General features: G+C 37.3%; 2 protein-coding genes across 2 annotated transcripts; one reads left to right on the plus strand and one right to left on the minus strand.

The window, feature by feature from the left end:
- Nucleotides 1-17: 17 nt before the first annotated feature.
- Nucleotides 18-5,810, minus strand: LOC117294198 (WD repeat-containing protein 92-like). The gene is made up of 8 exons (XM_033776604.1): nt 5,512-5,810; nt 4,384-4,484; nt 3,874-4,004; nt 3,166-3,267; nt 2,815-2,930; nt 2,238-2,372; nt 1,741-1,838; nt 18-1,185 (listed from the first exon to the last, which is right to left on the minus strand). The coding sequence occupies exons 1-8, from the start codon at nt 5,689-5,691 to the stop codon at nt 978-980; spliced, it is 1,071 nt and encodes a 356-aa protein (XP_033632495.1). The 5' UTR covers nt 5,692-5,810; the 3' UTR covers nt 18-977.
- A 106-nt stretch (nt 5,811-5,916) lies between these two features.
- On the plus strand, nt 5,917-11,502 carry LOC117294214 (proteasome subunit alpha type-6-like). Its single transcript, XM_033776605.1, has 7 exons — nt 5,917-6,087; nt 7,582-7,676; nt 8,120-8,201; nt 8,489-8,644; nt 9,242-9,420; nt 9,978-10,072; nt 10,477-11,502. Exons 1-7 carry the CDS (start codon nt 6,012-6,014, stop codon nt 10,532-10,534), a joined length of 741 nt encoding a protein of 246 aa, XP_033632496.1. The 5' UTR covers nt 5,917-6,011; the 3' UTR covers nt 10,535-11,502.
- Nucleotides 11,503-13,233: the final 1,731 nt, after the last annotated feature.

Raw genomic sequence — 13,233 nt, forward strand, 5'->3', positions numbered from 1 at the left:
GTCTCCATTTTTGTTTTCTTTTTTTTAATTATTATTTACTGTTATAGCACTCTGTACAGTTTATACATAGAAAATAACAAATACATGTACATCAAACCAAAATATCAGTGCACTCGGGTATGCAATGTATGCATAAAGGCACTGCTTCTTAAAAACTTCACTTAAACATATCTAAAACACACACAAACAAAATAGAAACAAGAGAATTTGAAAAATAATAATCCAGTGCCGTGCCGTTGAATCTCATTATATAAAGGACGCTGGGACTGACCAAACCGCCTCTTTATAACAGGAATGTTGTTCTTTAAGAGGACAGCAAAACAAAGAAACGTTAAGCAAAAATGGGATTTGTGACTTCAGAATGTGCTCTTTATAAGCAGAACCCCTTTATAACTTTTTCTTACTGCATATTTAGTCAATCTTCAAGGAGAAACATATGGAATTTTTAATGCAAAGATATAATGTTGTCTCACAGTAACAATTCATGATGCTCTTTAATTTGTATTCTAGGGATTCTATGTTCTCATTAAAAGAAAAAAAAACCCAGAATAATTGTGACAATCTACTCTTCTTACCACAAAACCCCCTGTAAATTTAAAGGCAGGTGGCCGGCAGCCCAGAGCACTTTGTTTTGACAAAGAAGGTACCAATATCCAAGTACGGGAACATTTAGTGTATTCGGATATGGATGTCTGCCGGGGACCCCCTGCTGCGTGTGGCGGCTGGAACCCCAACATAGGGACCAAATAATGGGCTGGATCATGAAGTTTTTTCCTCATCAAAAATCTTACTCCAGTAGCACCCAAAAACCTTTGGAGTCTGATAAGCTTGGACCCATACCACGCATGAGTGGCTTTGCTAAGGCGTCCCAAACCCATCACACATTGGTAAAATAGCAGTGTGGAGTTTAAAGTATTTGGCTTGAAATCAATATTTCTAGTCTCTTCCACATCGCTCCTGAAGTGTACATCACCAACTTAAACCCTGTTGAGTTTTGTGACGAGTAGCACCCTCAGCATCTGATCAAATGACGTACACACGCAGACACCCTCCTTATCGGCACTCCAATCAAAACCACAGATGGGCTGTGAAGACAGCGTGATGTTCTGCAATAGGCTCACAGATCCAATGACTCCCATCTCAACACCATTTGCGTCTTCTTGTACTCGACTCGTTGGATATGAACTGATTGAATGAAGTGGATACAAAACAAAGATTGACATTAGTAGATCACTATTTTTGACTGCAAGAATACCAAGCAACTGGACAGTAATGATGTCCCAGTCTTTTGCCTTGCCAAATGGTTAAAATATAAATGTAGTCCTGCTTCAGCAGAAAATCTATTGCTTAACAATTTTCTGCTAAGCAGAAATGGGCAGGATATCAGTCAAAGATTATACTTGTGACATAGTAGTTTGGATGCAGTGACCTTATTCTCCTAGGTGTAATTTTGTTATGATTATCTACTTTTTCTGCTGGACCCTTTCAACTCGACTCTATGTAAAATTGGTCATCCGCGACCAATGGAATAAACAAAATATTTAATTAAAAATCTTCCTAACTTTGTGGAAGATAAACGATTAGATATACATGTTGAGGTAACCAAATATATAAGCTTTAAAGTTTAAAGGGTTTTAAGCAGTTCTATGAAATTCAGCCCTGGTGGTGTCTCTATTATTTGATACAAATTCAATAAGATTCCAAGGTACTAGATTGACACCAACAAAACAAGTGACTTACTATTTCCAGAGATGCAGTGAGCCTGACCCACCTAGGGTCATAAAGAGGTCACGGTTCTGAGGGAGATGTCTAACCATCCAGATTGTGGATTTGTGAGCCTGCAATTAAAATATCATGATTAACACGGAACTATGCTATGAACGCGACACAAACTTGAAAAGGGATAATTTATTTTTTGATTACTATAAACAAATATTATCATTTAATGATAATTTGGTGAAGAGTGCGTTAACCACATGCTTTTTTTTTTTTGGGGGGGGGGGACTTTTTTGGAGGGGGTATTTGGTGTTTTCTTCTTTTGGGAGAGTGGCTTCTTTGCAATCAGTAAATTGTTATGTGACTTATTTTTTTCAAAATGAATGCACTGTCATCGGTAGTCTTTAACAATTAAATTCTTAAGATTATAGCTCCTTTTCTAACAACAATCTAAAAACTGTTGAATTTGATATTTGGGACACCAGAGATGGAGTTTGTAGGCTCCTAAATTGCAAACTTACGCTTTCTTTGAGCGATGCAAATCCTTTGCTGGGATGCTGAGTACGTAAGTCGAAGACGTGGTAAGTGGATTCCAATGTCGTTGCAACCAGTTTATTCATTACGATGTCCTTCCTGTCAAACTCAATTGAACACACCTGAAAGAGAAAAAAGTTGTAATACACTGTTCTTATAAAGCGCTTTGGGGCAATTGCAGTGAACCCCTCACTGGGAAATGCCCCTGAAATTTTTTCTTGCATTGACTCTCACACCACACTCCAATTCCAAACACCCGCAACAAACATGCATTCATGACTGCAGTGCTGCATAATACAAGCTGTATGGTATTTGGTCCTTGGAAAAAAAAGTAGGAAGATTTCAGTGAGGTCAAGGGCTGACCTACAGTGTACATGTAGACTCTAATAGAAATTACAGACTATTTAATCAAAATGTTTCAGATTTTTTCGAAGGCCCAAAAAGTCTAAAAACTAAACTCAAGTAGGAAGAAAATTATGCCTAGGTATAACCATTAAAATTGTTATTGTTAATAATCATGAAGTTAGTATTTGTTAACACCACATGAATGTAGAAGATACTTACCCCATTCTTAATGTTGGTCTCCCAGCGGAGGCTCATGTTTCGTAAATCAAAGAGCTTGATGTCTCCATTATCATAACCAGCTGCAATACATCTGTCTGACTCGTTATGAGCATGGCCTGACAGAATTAAACATCAAATAATAAATTTCAGTTTGAATGACGATACAATGGTCACAACTTGAGCAAGTTAGTAGTGTGTACTTACTTTAAGCATAGTCTTCAAAAGACATTCATATTAAACTTAACAGTGAACTTCAATCAATGGTTTTCAGTCTATTTCTGCAAAAAACTGGCTGTAACAATAAAAACTACATCGATGTTTTTTGTTTTTATAATCATTAGAATAACTTACCAAATGCCACAGTCCAGCAATCTCTTTTGGCTTCTCCTTCAGCTGGTTGCATGTTAACAACTGGCTCATCTTTCTGTCTTGGGTCCCATACTTTCACAGCACCTTCACAAGATATGCAAGTACAGTTTAGGTTATTAAAATGACCTAGTTTCCAGAGGTCCTCTTCCCTGCTGGTTTGATTCTCTGATCATTGTTTCATGCCTTATAATGCTCCTATAAAGGTGCCTATTCAAAGGTGCCTTAAAGTCTCCTATGATATTCCATACTGGTGCAGTTACCCATGTAACACTTTCCTGTCATTGTTTCTGTATCAGTGCCACAGCTTAACACTGCAGAAACTGACCAAGGTTGAGAACCTTATCTCTTCCAACAGTGGCCCAAATTCTATTGGCACAGCTGGTGATTTCTCCAGTGTACTGGTCTGATTGAAGCACCTTGAGCAATTAGCCTTTTTGAGGTATTGCGAACACCATATGAATACACTGCTTGGTTTGGATTATAGGCAGATTTACCAAAACCAAACAATGCAATTATATTGTGTCCACCATATCTCAAAATAGCTTTATATGGCTCTACTTATTGCAGCATTTTTTATTTTAAGTGACTAGTCAGTGAGACCAGATAGCTTGCTATTTCACAAGACCAACAGCTTTTTCACTAGTTCAATAAGACAAAGCAAAAATTGAACAACTATGATAGTAGGCGTACCATCTCTGCTTCCAGTGACTATTTCTGGTGCTCCTTCCCCGATGCCTAGACCGCCTACACCATCAATGCAATTTATGATCTCTGAATGAGCCTTGGTTGAATACACTGGCATCTCAGTCTTCTCTAAATCCCTGGTGGAAGAAAAACAAACCCCTCAAAATTAAATCCTTTGCTCTGAACAATCGAGTAAGAAATTAATGATATGGAAACAAAACAATTGGAGGCAGAAAAAATGGGAGAACAAATCACATGAATACATGTATGTCAACTTTGAATGGGTAATAAGACTTTCAGAAGGATAGGAAGCAGCAAACGGGGAAAGATTTCATCCAGCATTTTGGAAAGCAAAATATTTGGACTAAACAAGTTTTAGGCATCTTGTGTAGCATTTTGCTAAAAGATGCTATCTGAGGGAAATTGAGTGATTAGGCCTATTAAGTCATTTTCAGCAGCTCAATGATCAGACTCTGGTTTTATATGTTTTTTTAATAATAAGGTTTGTTTTCTTACCATATTCTCATGTTTCCGATGAAATCTCCCGTAGCGAGGTGTCTTTGCTTGATGTTAGATGCACCAAAGGTACCGCAACGGAAGGCCTCTTTCTTTTCAGTCTGTTGTGATAGAAAAGCATGATATTCAAAGTCTTAGTACATACACACTGAACAGAAACTTAGAGGAAAAGTTATTATTTGAACTCGATAGTCTCTCATTTCTTTAGTCTACCTACTAGCAGCATTATAAACAAAACTATCAGAGTTTCTAAGACAAGTTCTTATCTGAACTAGTAATCTCCCACTTATGAATCTTCTCCACAGAAACACAAAAAGGACAAGTTCAAAGGTGGGGAGAGGGAAATTAATTAGTGAGTGAGGCAGACTACACAGGAGGCTAGATGTGGGGGAAAGGGGGAGGAAGTGTCGGGGCATGGCGGTATTAGAGCACGGAACTCAGGCTCTGCTGTATCTGATCAGCAGAGTGTGGGTTCGAGTCTCGGTTGTGGCTCGAAGACTTGTGTCCTCAGGCAAGACACTTAACAATTCCCATTGGCATTGCTTCGTCCTATAGTTCGGACGAGATGTGAAGCTGTATGTATGTAGTAAGTAGGTCCCGTTACCCGTATGTTGTTAATAAAAACTATCAACGCACATTAAAAGATCCCAGTACAAACTTATGGAAAGAGAAGGGGTTCGCCCCGGTGTGACTGGCAATGCAACTATCAATTATGGTGATTATGATGAAGGCTGTACTAGAAATAGAATAAAGCCTAATAAAATAAATAAAGAATAAGAGATGTTAAATTTGCACCGGGGATAAAGAATATTAATTTTGTTTTTTTTTACCCATACACCGATGTGTGTTAGCACTGTAATAAATAAAGAAGAAAGAACAGACAGAAACTAAAGGCAAAGGCCAAAGACAAAAGAAAAGTAAACAACAGTTTTAAATAAGGAATTATTACTCATTATTAGTAAGATTCCCCCCACCCTAGCCCCATTTGTGTGTGGCCAAGGATGGCTTAAGGATTCAGCTATCCTTGGCCACACAAGTGGGGCTACCCCCACCCCACACCCCCATATATCTAGTTGGTCTCTGATGATACTTAATCGTTTTCAAACTTTGAGAACATTTAGACTTGACCTCATGTTGCAGAGTAACATCTCCCTCTGATGACATCCCATAGACTTGCATGACTCCAGTCTGGCGTGGGTGGTTGCCAAGCACAACGAAACGAGCACTGCACGGAATCCATCTCGTGTCGAATAACGTGAAGTTTAAACTCTTCTGAATGTAGGAGATAATCTGAGGTTTATCCTCCATCTTCAACTGACACGTTTGTGGTGCTCTATTACCAAAATATCAAAGGACTTCTTGGCTAGAAACTGTCTAGCTTCCTCCAGAAATTGACATCAGTGAAATTTTTGAAATGCGAATCTAAAACTTTCAATTAGGACGCCCTCTGTAGTTGAGTTGAAGATAAGTCTGGACAACAAACCATTTTCTTGTAACAAACTAACGGGCGGGAGCCAGTCTACTAAAAGGCAACTTTCCGCATTGTCATCTCGACACGACAGGCGAACGAGGGAATCATTTTCCTTGAAAATCTGTAAATTTAAGGAATCCAATTTCCACTTTTTAGAATGTCTCGAGGTTCAAGTGCAGGGTTTGACCGTTTCATTACAGTCTTTTCACCAGAAGGAAGGTTATATCAAGTTGGTAAGTAAAGCGCAAACTCTTTTTGTGGTCGAAATTAATGTTGGTCTAGTTTCCGGACAATCTAATTGCACTGTGTACACAGGAACAGAGTCCTAACTATTGAGGCCCGTTTCTGGGGCGGAAAAATTTCACAGCTTCATAACTTAAATCTTACCTGCAACAAGCCACTAATTTCAACAGATTCACATTCCATGGCGGCATACATTTTTCTGCGGTGGGTTTTGGTCCTCATATTTTCCTCACAAATCCGTCATTTTCGTAAAATAATGCAGCTTCCAACATTAAAAAATTCCTGTTTCAATCGTTTTCTCACAGTGTTGTCTGTTGTCGTACGTACGCGTATACATTCGTGTGCAAGACGTATGATGCAAGCTTAGACACATGAATTCTTGCTCACCATATCTTGACTGCACAGCGTTAACAACACAATTCAAAATTTGCGCATCGTGCGTCTTGCGTACACACGGCAGACTGTGAGAGTACGAACAAAAATGGGAATTCCTTAACGTTGGGAACTGCATTATTTCATGAAAATGACGGATTTGTGAAGAATATATGACGATCAAAACCCACCGCAGAAAAACATATGCTGCCATGGAATGTGAATCTGTTGAAATTGGTGCTTTCTTGCAGGTAAGATTTGAGTTATGAAGCTGTGAAAATTTTCCTCCCCAGAAATTTACCCTGATGTCCAGGACGTCACTGTAGTACAAAACGAAAGTGTAAGGCCGCCAGGGCTATACACTTTCCATGATTTGATCTGCTAACAATACATTTATAATAAGGAAACAATTCATCACTCACATTTGAAATTGTGGGATATTAACTTATTTATAATTTACAATTATTATGCCTACAATTTCTTTTTTACAATTTTTCAAAATAAAATTTTTAAATATCAAATTCCAAGGATTATTTTTTTTAATATAAAAAGATTAATATTGTGTGTTTAACTTAATGTTTGGCCTATCTATATTATGGAATTCAGTGTACGTTTTATTGTTTTTATTGTTGAAATGTTTTATGCGTCAGAAAGTGTATGGAACTTTGCAAGCAACTTTGTCAAAGAAAGCTCTTGAAAGTTAAATAATGCATGGGGATTGTAAACAAACTATTAATAATTTGTCAGGAAACACAATAAATTGTACCACTTTCAACTAACATTAAATCAGTCTTTGTTTTTTTGTTCAATTTAACTTCTGAATTTGAATTTGACTTTGTTAAAAAATACATTATTTTCTTGACAACGTGTGAACATTTTAATCCCAAAATTCAAATTTTTGTCTATTTGATTAATTTTTATTTAGCATACATGTAGTATTTCATATTGATTGCTCTTAAATATTTAGTCGATATTACTAGTATTAGAATAAATGCATAGTCAGAAGACTTGTGGGTCAATAGGAATCAATTATTCAAAACGCACTATTGTATATTTTAGAATGACTGACCTGATTGAAGTTTGATTCAAATGTTCTGTTTATATTTTGACAGAGTATGCCTTTAAAGCAATTAACCAGGGAGGTATGACCTCAGTTGCCATCAAAGGAGCTGATTGTGCTGTAGCAGTAACCCAGAAGAAAGTCCCGGTAGGTTTACCTTGTGATCTCCCTGCTCATTAAACATTCCCCATACTTGGTGTTAATTTTGTCATATATATATTTTATTTTTTCAGATTCTGTCTATAAACTTATCAGACACTAATAGTAATCAAATTGATTATTGATAAAATCAATCTATAGGCAGAAAGGTTTTTGACAAGTATTTTTGCATAACAAAGTATTTAGACATATATTGTCAGGCATGATATTCTTCCTTCTTTAGTCTGAACGACTCAAAATCATGCTTGTTCACAGTGACAGTTTTTAGAAGCAATTGATGAAATTTGAGTAGCAGCTGGTTGAGTATTATGTTGCTGTGCTATACAAGGGAAATCGTTCACCGAAAGGATAGTTTTAGGAAAATAAGTGGAAAATAATGTGAGCCTCCCCTATTCCTTGTCTGACTAATTCTTCTTTATTTTTGTGTGCAGGACAAGCTTCTTGATTCAGATACAGTCACCCACATGTTTCGGATCACAGAGCATATTGGATGCGTTATGACAGGCCTTATAGGTACGAAACAGAATACTAAATTTTAAAGAAAATTACAGATTGGTTTATGGTGTTTTCATAGAGCTGCAATAAGCAAAAATAGGTAGCGGGTACCAGTCACAGATTGTTCATAAGACATGGTATTTTGGCTGGTGTGCTTATTCTGATATTTTTGTTTTACTCGTCTACTTTTTGTGCTTAAGCAGCTCTATGAAATTGACACTGAACATGAGCATTTTCAGTTATTCCACCCAGCCCCGATATTTGCGTCTTATATTAATATGATAATTGAATGTTGAACTCCACAGCTGACAGCAGGTCTCAAGTTCTCCGAGCTCGCTATGAAGCAGCAAACTTCAAATACAAGTTTGGTTATGAGATCCCAGTGGAGATGTTGTGCAAACGAATCGCAGATATTTCCCAAGTGTACACACAGAATGCTCAGATGAGACCGCTTGGTTGTAGTAAGTAGCCACCTTCTATAAGCCTTTTTATAGGTATGACAGATACAATGCTACAATACTATAAGGTTTGGGTAAATTTGTGTGTATACACTTAAACCAAACAGTACACTCCTATCCAGCCGCCATACCTCAAAAAAGCTTATTGACGTCTAAAGAGTAAAGTCTTTTATCAGGTTCGTGTTTTAAACCGGTTACCTTAGCATTAAACGACTGAGAATATTTATATTCCCCCAGATAGGATGCCAGTCCATCGCAGGTTACTCCCTAGCTCTCGCCGATACCAAATTTGTTCTCCTGGCTGGAGAGAAGCAATTATGATAAAGTGCCTTGCTCAACAACACTAGTGTCTCAAGGCCTGGATTCAAACCCACATAATATAAACTTATCATGGAAGAGAAGGGGTTAACCCTGGTGTTTCTGGTTCACTTAGCAAGCATCCTTGTCACAGATTTCCTGTGGCTTTCAAGCTACACTAATGAGATATCCTTGGTATCATTACCAGAATGATAATAAAGTACGTGTAACTAGGTGCACAGTGAGTTAAGAAATTTTATCACTATAGTTATTCCTCATTCCTCTTTAACTTTTTCTCCCCAGGTATGATTCTGCTCGGCTGGGACGATGAGGTCGGACCTCAGGTTTACAAGACTGATCCAGCCGGCTACTACTGCGGCTTCAAAGCAACCAGCGTAGGTGTCAAACAGACAGAAGCAAACAGCTTCCTGGAGAAGAAGATCAAGAAGAAGCTGGACTGGACATATGATCAGACAGTGGAGGTGAGCTTTAAGGTTTATTAAAGGCGCCTTATTTTTTATGGCGCTATAAATCGGTTTTTTTTATCACTTCCGGGGGTATACTTTGATTCGCCCTGCACAAATTAATAGGCCTTCTGTCACTTTTGTTGTGCCTTAGTTTCAATTTGCTTTAGAGGTGGATTATAACAGCTCCTTTAAAAGTCGTATTGTCCGTGATGGATCTGTGGTTGTAATGTCTGTGGTTGTAATGTGTTCCAATCTTTATTTACTGTTTTGGATATGAATTAATATACCCCCGGAAGTGATTGAGAGCGCCCTCATGCAGTCAAAAATATGGCCCATTCAACATTGGTCTTTATGGGAATTTATTTTATTTTATGAGAGATCGCTTAGCATTACAAGGCCACAGGCAGCCACATCAAGGTGAGGGCTACACTTAACTGATTTGGGCTATCGACCCAAATCAACTTCCACCAGGGGCACGTAAGGGGCTATAAGATGTTCCTACCTTTGTTCTAGGGACCAAATATCGTGCCTGTTTATAACAAAGAGCAACATTCTTCTTTTTTCTTTTTCAGACTGCCATTAAATGTTTGTCGTCAGTCATATCAGCAGATTTCAAACCATCAGAAATTGAGGTGGCTGTAGTCAGTCGGGATGACCATCGATATAGGTAAGTGTTCACGACAGTATATAATAAAAATTGATTAGTCTTTAAGCAAACAGCCTCACAGCTGACATTCTAACATCTATTTAAATAGTTGCGGTACCCGCTGCTTACACATAGGATTCAAACTGCCTCTAGTCAATGGGCTAGCTCGGTGGTAGAGTGTTGAGACATTTGCTCTAGCAATGCAAAGGTTATGGGTATGAATCCCCACCTGAGTGATTTGCCTGTGGACCAAGAAAGCTTTTGATAACAAATCAATGATTTGTTTATCTGATACTTATTTTTCACTGATGAACTATTAATCCTGTACTCTGTCTTGTAAACAGTCTTGAGGTATAAAAACAAGGTTTGAAAGAATTTTAGAAATGTTTTACTGATTCCTTGTCTTTGGGTATTCTTCCCATCAGGACATTATCAGACGCTGAGATCGATGTCCACTTAACAGCACTAGCCGAGAAGGACTGATGATGTAGAATATTTGTAAGAAAAAAATACCTGTAAGTCTCCACAGCAATAGGTGCTTCAGATGACTAGTTATCGTCAACAAATACATGCCATCATTTTCATAGCCACTCTTTTTGAGGTTGAATGGGTAGAGTTGCTAAACTTTTTACACACAATTATTCAGATTTCATTCATTTCTGTCTGCGTATGCGGTTAGAAATGTTTGGACTCTCATAGAACACGCTGCTTTGGCACGTTTAGCCAGTTCTTATTTCTTCAAAGTCAACAAAAAACTTGTTGATTTTGGATAACGTTTGAGCTGTTTTTTTTTTAAAGATAACTTAATTTGTTTCATGTTTTAACAGATTCCTTTTGGAAAGGAAGTAAACAACTGTCAAGCTGTATGGCCTACATGGCTTGTGAACTGTGGACTTAGTCTCACAGTATCCTTTGGAATTTGTGGCACAGGCCAGTTGGGCAAGAGAGTACACCGATAGTGATAGGGTTAAACCATGTCATTAGTTCATTTGTTCATGTTGGTCTCAAAATGTGAATACCCTGTCTGTTTTATTCTGTTTTATTGAAGGGTTATTATTTTCCTAACTAGGAATAGAACGTTGTGAAGAATCACGGAAGACAATATACAGAGCTTTTTGACAGAGTACCACATGATGTCATTGTATTCAGTTCTTTTAGCTAAGGGAAACAAATTGGTCAAAGAACATTTGCTTCAAATTGTACACTCAAATAAAACACACCCTTATTTGTTTGTTTAAATAATTGGCATGAAACTATGCGATTAAGTCCACCTTGGAACTGTACTGAATTCCGTTTAGACTACAGAAACAGTAAACTTTTTACACATAAATCTTCAGTTGAGAATAACAATATGGTCAGTGTATGTGTCACCATCTTTGTCGTTTATTTTCTTTGATAAAGTTTTGGTTAATTAATTCACATGTTATGAATAAAACTGTCTGGAAAATGTATTCAATTGTGGCTTGTATTTATTTAATTACGGTTGTTTGTGTACAGCAACCATCCTTTAGTCAAGTTTCGTGTCGGTTATGAGCAAAGAAAATGTGTTAAGCAAATGAACATTTTATCTTGGGTGTGACACATTTCAAGGTTCACTGTTGGGTTTTGCAAGAGAAAAGTTCATTTCAGTCTGATTTTTTAAGAGCAACATGTATTGGTAAATGATCTTCAAACATACCTCATTAACTAGGGTCCAAAATAAAAGAGCTGCTGAGCAGAAAATATTTCATAACATTTTTCTGCTAAAAAAACATTGCATATGACATCATAATAGTTGCGGTGTTCGCCAATGCAGGCGCTCATGGTCCTTGCTCCAAAAATCTGCACACTGGTCAGCTGAGCTCCTAGTGCACTGCTCGTGATATCTAATACAATAAATATATAGTCATAAAATGCTCTTTTCTGGTGACATCCTTTTCTGTTATGCAAAATTGTTTGGTAATTATTATTAAAATGTTCTATCCAAGCAGGTCTTTGAGATTGGGCCCGGGTATGTAACTAACCAGGGCCCAATTCCATAGAGCTGCTTCTAAGCTAATTTTCTTAGCATTTTTGTGTACTTTTAGCTAAGAAAAACAAAATACAATACCGTTGCCTCGGAAAAGATTTTTGCCTTGAATAAAAACGATCTTAAACAATTAGTTGTTTTAATCAGCTCTTATTTAAAATAATCTTAAAGAATTAGTTGTTTTAATCGGCTCTTGTTTAAAATAAAGTCATGAAACAAAATGAAGTTTTCATTTCATTCCAAGGGAAACAATGGTTGACAATCGCTCCGATGTTTCTTTAAAATTTACGTCTTCTCACCCAGCTTGTCTTGTACTATCACTTTAAGGTATAAGCGTCTGCAGTTTCATTGGTTTTATGACGTGTTATATTCCATTCAGAGTGATGCAAGTTCATTTCCATCCACAATGGCTGGAATAGTTCATAAGCTATTCCGAACAGAAACACAAAGCTCCGGCTAATTATTAAGAGAACTCGTTACTTTACACAAGACAAGGTTAGGTTTGGTAAATTTACTTTAAAAGGTACCGAAGGATTGGGTAAATGTGTGTGTATTTGTTGATACTTAAATATAGTCTGGTCACTTATAAATGGGTTACATTCTAGGCACTTTGTTTAATCAACCATGTTGACACATCTAGGGTTTCTTTACTCATGCACCTTTGATTGGCAGCTCATTCAACACAGTTTCAATGAGAATGGTCATGTTTCAATGAGAATGGTCATGTTTCTATTTACTTCGTCACACGAGACGGCCTGTTTAAGTTTTCCCCAACCTAATGGCAGCCGAAAGACTGTGGCGAGTATGGATATAGTACCCATGCAAAACGTAAAATGTAGAAGTAGGCATTAAATAAGTTTATTAAGCTGCGGCCATTTTTGATTTTGATTTTATTTTAATATTACTGATGCTTGGAGAGAAGATATAGTCAAATTTCTTCATATGGCACGTGTGTTACATGGTTAGAACAACGTTCATGGTTATATAGGAACTAGATAAAGGCCAAAATGATGACAACATGGTAAACTCCCTTAGTTTGTGAATGCATTAATTTTATTGTGTTTGGGCAACTGAAAGATGTTATAACAAATAAATGACTTTGGGCGCCAAATAATTTTTTCAACAACCCGACGGCAGAAAAATTGCACATGCCCGTTTGAAAAACACTTTTATT

The sequence above is a fragment of the Asterias rubens genome, chromosome 1 (assembly GCF_902459465.1).
Source record: "Asterias rubens chromosome 1, eAstRub1.3, whole genome shotgun sequence".
Classification (NCBI taxonomy): Eukaryota; Metazoa; Echinodermata; class Asteroidea; order Forcipulatida; family Asteriidae; genus Asterias; species Asterias rubens.